The following is a 6,000-nucleotide window of genomic DNA, read 5'->3' as shown; positions in this document are numbered from 1 at the left end:
CTGTAAAAGACGTTTTAGTGCTCTAAGAAGCTCTTCCTAGTTCAGTACTAATCTCATCAAATCTATTTATCATGAAGGATGAATTTTGCATTTTCAATACATATTTTATGCCATATGTTATTTTTTAAGTTTTGTAACTAGATCTGAATTAATATAAAGATACATATTTTCAATTAAACCTCTATTTTAAAGGTTTCATCCAGCTGTTTATATACTTTGGGGTTCATCAAGTAAAGGGAAATGTAAAGTCAATAAAGCTTTACCTCATTCATTATGCTGGGTAGAATCTCCTTTTCATTTAATTATTCACTTTGCTAAGTAAACATGTATTTCTGATATAGTGTTTTTTGTTGTCTCACTTGCTACATAAATTGTTTCATGCCTACTTGTAGATGTTTGTTTCAGTTTGTTTTACATTTAACTTTACTTTTGGGGAAGACCAGGACTGGTACATATTGTGTATTGCCAAAAAAAGGTCTAGGTCAATATTTTGCAATAGTTCAAAATATTATGCTAACAAATACTTTATGCTGGGTCATACTTTCTCTGGTAGGCCTTCATCCAACCCGCAATGCTACTGGTAGTTACAGGTCATGTGATACTTTGCCTTGGCTTTAAGTCACATGATTTTGTTAATCATAAACATGCAGAGGTGCTTTAATTTGGTAAAACAGTTATGTAGCCTACTGATGTATGTGCAGTGTAAATGTCAGACTGTTACCCTTAAGTAGAGTAAATACCCAGAAACAGATGTTACTTTCATTTTAGTGCATTGCACTGATACAAGATCAATCCCAGAGTACCTCTGCTGTAGTGCTCATGTGCATTATTTACGTGGGTAGGTAGACTTTGCAATCATTCATATGGACTGTGTGACTCATAGCAGTACTACAGCGGAGTAGATGGTGCTTTTATTTAGTCCTAGGGATCAGATGTCACACATGAACACTAAGACAAAAAACTGTACACAAATTGCTTCCATTCATTCCTAAGGTCCGGGCATAGCTTATAAGATCTACAGGAGAGGTACCCAAATGAGTAATGCCTCCATATATTATCATGGGCCCATGTGCACTAAAGCCAAGGCACCTGACTGTGTACATGAGCCTTACTTTCATTCCTATAGGTGAAAAAGTGAACATGTGCACATCAACAGTGGCATCTGGCCTTGTGTATGCCAAGTATATTATATATACAGGTAAGCTAGAAGTACAGTTACACCTAAATAATAGGTCCATGGATAGGAAAACCCCCATAATCTATCACTAGAATCTTTATGGTTACATGTACATAATAATACATAATAAAAATCTGAAGAAGAACGATTCAATTGTAATAAAAAGAAAAAGAATAATAATAATGTTAAATATTTTATTTTTATCGTAGCACAGCTTTGTACATACCTCTGAACAATATCCATTACATATCATTATGCCTTGGCTTTTCAATGAAACTTCACAGAGATTCGTACATACACAGCTGGTGGACAGGAATTTAAAAATTAATTTCTTGTGTCATCAGTGCAAGAAAATAACTAACAATAAAATTACAATACAGAAATTCACAACAATATTACAGTAAAACTTTGATTCATTCTTATGAAGGATGGTTGCTTACAGTACAGGAATAATGTACATGCACTAAAGTGCCTGTATCATCTATTAAGTGATACATGTTTGATTGCATACAGTCATCTTGATAAGACATTTTTTGCCATTATTTTCAGAAAATAACATTTCTAGTTCAGCAAACTAAATTGCTTTGCATCTTTCAATAAAGCTTCAAATAACATGAAGCACTTTTATTATCCTATGCTTATCCTAACATTGTAAAAATAATACTAAAAGACTGGAACAACATAAAAGTAATAGAAAAATAAAAAAACAAATTAAGATCAAAAGCTAATACCAAAAAGAAACAGTGCAAAGAAATGAAAAAGGCAGTCAGCACTGAGAGATTATTCCTTTTCTTTGAAATTTTGTGGCATGTAATTTTTTCTTTCTAGAGAAAGTAAGAAAGATAGAAAGTGATATGATCGTCTCGTACGCGCACATTAGATGTTTCAATGCAGAAACACAACAAGCAACATTACAGATTGAACATTCAGAAATTGCACATATCATTCCTTAGGTGGTAAAGGATTCCTGATGTCTACTGGCAGAGACTGGACTGTGTGAAAATGGAATTACACAGACTGGATTATATGACTGGTAAGTCATGCAAGGTGGCATCAGACATTCCTTCATTCTCCTTTTGTTTCTGTGTTTCCCTGCTCCTCATGTAGATTACAACTTGAAGGAGTCCGGGAGGCAGTCGGGGAATAGGAGGCCCATCTGGAAGGCAGGCGTCGGTTCGCTGGTCTCTCTGGTCTGGAGAAACTGGATTCCAAGGACGGAGCTAACGCGGAACAAGGCAGTTCCTTCACAACAGAAGAGAGAAGAGAGTTAACATGACTCTACTAAGCACAATATTTTTCAGGTATATCATTTCCACATAACCTTTAGGTAAGCAAGCCAGCTATAAAAATAACCAATAGAAAATGTCTTATGCAGCAATTACATATCATTTACCATTAAAGCAAAGCTAAGAGATAAAATAACTCCTGTTCATAATTTATTTCTCAAAATGAGACTTGTCTAATTGTCATGCAGATCCTCTGTGTTCAGTACTTTTTTACTTGCTGATGGAAAACAGGTATGTAGAGCAGAGGGTCTAACAACACTTGCTGCCTACTTGTTTCAGGTCAGTAACACAATTCTGTTTAAAGACAGCCAGGTATAAACTTTTCAGGAGGAAGTAATTAGCAGAAGCCAACATATTTCAGCACACGTTTCCATTTAGGGGCTGTACCAGTAGACTTTTGTTCATGGGGGGAGGTAAAATGCAGGTTGGAAGGAGGTCAAGTGCAGGACAAAGGTGCCATCAAATTGCTTGGGGGCTGGAAGTAGGAGAAACCAGCATGTACGAACTAGTAGTTGCTCAAGTCATAGCTTGCATAGGTTACAATATGCGACTGGTGCTGATGAATCATGTTTGGCCCATTGCTGTCATATTATACATGTTTCACATACTTCTCTATACCCAAAAATACCAAGTATTTTCTTCACTCCAGCTGAATGGAGTATTAGAAAAATGATAGTAAGTATTGAACTCTGGTGCAGGGAGGGGGGAGCAAACCAATTGCTCTGAATGGCACAGATTTGGTTTTATATGTAAATCTACAAAACTTTCTATATGAGCCTTCATCACTAGACATTAAGGTAAGTAGTAATCAGCGATTACCATGTAGAAAGCAAAAAGACACAGTTTAGCCACATCTCAGAACTATCTCAATATTGGGATTACATGCTTATCTTACATTTTTGCTTTGTACATGTGTAGTAACATTTGAACTATTAGTGGATTTTTTTTGTATGATCAATAGTTACATCCACTGTCACCTTCACAAGTCTCATCCAAGCTTGGAACTAAAGTAGGGTTCTATGCGAGGTTTAAATGACTTGTATGACATATTATCCCCTTGCTGACAACTACTTCATTTGCAAATCACTAAACGCAATGTACTGCAGAATAGGATACAGTTAGAAGGAGATTAAACTTGTGCTTATAGGAGATTAAACGTCTTGTGCACGTAAGAGTATTATCTGTGCTCCTCTTTAACAAACACTCCTAATGTCAGTTTTGTTTATGTGTGAGCAATGCCAAAGTAATACAATATCAGTGGATAGGACCTTAGGGCTGAATATATGGCCTAAATATGTATATGGTATGTATACAAAGACCTATTTTCAATAAAAAAATGCAAAATAAAATGCAAAAGTAGTCAAACAGCTTTGGTTTACAAGCACTCGGAGTCTGTAAATGGTTACTAACTCACTTTGAAAACTTACCTTAGCTAGAAGTCATATATGTTAAAAGAAGAAAAATCAATCTGATCCCCTCAGTAGGTACAAAATTCTCTGCTTGTGATCATCTCTGTACCTTTCTTATTACATTCACCAGATTTAGTAAAATCCTTCACGAATGATTATTAAATAAACTCAGTTTTACCAGATTTTTGTCCCTACTAGAGGAGATCAGTTTGGCCTAAAGGAGCTGACAGACCTAAGTGTTGATGGTACAGGAAACTACACTGGAAAAGCTGTCCACTAACAATTTGTTATAATTTGCTAAATTATAATAAAAACCTGATCTGGATCAGCCTTTTTCAACTTTTTTATTCCTAATGAACTCTAAACTAATTTTCAGCATCCAGGGAACCCCTAAACAATTTATTGGGAGTCAGTGGGCAAAAGGACTTGAAAATTGGTGACCATCTTTATAGGCCACTAAAACATCATCAATTGGCCACAGTTCAAGGAACCCTTAGCAACCTCTAGAGCAAGGGTGTCAAACTCTGGCCCCGAGGGCCAAATCGGCCCCCAAGGTCCTTTTTTTTTGGCCCCCAAAGGAAACCTAATTATGAACTGTAGCTGGCCCACTGCTGCATTGAAATAGCGCCGCTACTACAATTGCCGGCATCACTCGCGTCTATAGACCAGCGACCTCTCTGCCTATACGTGGCCCCGCATTGGACTGTTTTATAGATGCAAGTAATGCTGGGAATGTTAGTAGCGGCACTATTTTATTAAAGAGGGAGTTCCAGCAGCGCATTGGCCGCGTATGGCATTTCCAGCACTCCCCCTCAGCTGTACTTTTCCTTGCTACTCCAAGGCATGGACTTGAATGGTTGGATTTTCATAAACGAAAATTGTTATTACTGTTGGCCTGTGCAAAAGGGTTACCATTAAAATTTGACTCAGAAGGCTACAAATAGAGAAAGAGGCATAACATTTTTTTCTTAAATAAAATAAAAAAAAATTCTTATGCCTCTTTCTCTAATATAGGCTTGTTCCAGATTGAATGTGAAGCAAAACCTCTTCGTTTCCATATGAAAAGGTTTTATATCTAATGAGAAGGAAAAATTTCCTAATTTTTTCAATAAATTTCAAGGTTGGCCCACAACTTTGTTCAAGTTTTTATTTTTGTGTATTTGAGTTTGACACACCTGCTTTACAGGAACTGAAATGAAATGTAATAACCTAAGGTTGAGTTTTGCATATGCAGTGATCCCTGATTAAATAAAAATGTTTCCGATGAATGATTTAGTTTTATTTAATAAAACAGTATGGCAAATATATATTTGGGTATGACATATTGTTTAGTATAGAGGAGTTCCATAATAAAATAATTAGCTGCAGATGGCTAATAGACATTTCAGTTTTATCGTTTTGGACTTTACCCCTTACATTATGGCTTGCAGTATGCCTTCAGATTTCAGGAGCTTATATAATGTAGAATTATATTATTAACAAATTGTTTATCATTGACTCTATTTGATCATCTTACAGCAAACTTAGACAATCATAGGATAGAAAAATTTGGAAAATAATTTGCTCTGCCTTGTTCTTTAGCAGTTGATAAATAACCCTCACACCCATTTTCTCCTAAAAGGTTTGATAAATAGACAGATTGATCTTCAAGTTTACAGGAGCCTCAGTATGAATGTCCAAACAATACTGTTATATTACACGCCTAATCTAAAACATATGGGTAATAACCTTATGTATCTAAACATTGTCATAGTCATACTGATTACATAACAATATTGTTCTTTTTTATGAGAACATTAGGTTGATGTTAATTGCGGCTTGACAAAGGCCATGTGGTAATGTATACCAGTACATGCAATAACAATTCAAGATTTTTCCTTTGAAGCAGACTTTGAAGGTGAACAAACCAACAACAAAAGAATCATGTGTAATTAAAATTATTTCATTAAGACAGAATGAGTTATATATCAAGTTAGAGTTAGGCCATTTTGAAATGAACCTGAGCTGAAAAAGTGAAGTTTTGCTGTTATAGGAAACATCTAGATATGTTTTTTTTGTGCCTTGGCAGCATCCTAAAGAACATCCCTCTTGTCTGGAATGTCTTGTAAAATTGCACTTTCTGGTATGT

The 6,000-nt window shown here is 35.6% G+C and overlaps 1 protein-coding gene across 4 annotated transcripts in view; it reads right to left on the bottom strand.

The window, feature by feature from the left end:
• Positions 1–1,357: 1,357 nt before the first annotated feature.
• Positions 1,358–6,000, bottom strand: part of MTCL1 (microtubule crosslinking factor 1) — a 91,469-nt gene continuing 86,826 nt past the window's right edge. For 3 of the 4 annotated variants that reach the window (XM_072411426.1, XM_072411428.1, XM_072411430.1), the window contains one exon: positions 1,358–2,419. In XM_072411426.1, coding sequence (XP_072267527.1) covers positions 2,243–2,419 — 177 coding nt within the window. In that variant the 3' untranslated portion in view covers positions 1,358–2,242. The remainder of the gene's footprint in view (positions 2,420–6,000) is intronic. The other variant, XM_072411429.1, reaches the window with a different exon arrangement.

The sequence above is a fragment of the Pyxicephalus adspersus genome, chromosome 5 (assembly GCF_032062135.1).
Source record: "Pyxicephalus adspersus chromosome 5, UCB_Pads_2.0, whole genome shotgun sequence".
In the NCBI taxonomy this organism is placed as follows: Eukaryota; Metazoa; Chordata; class Amphibia; order Anura; family Pyxicephalidae; genus Pyxicephalus; species Pyxicephalus adspersus.
This window is presented reverse-complemented; position numbering and strand designations above follow the sequence as displayed.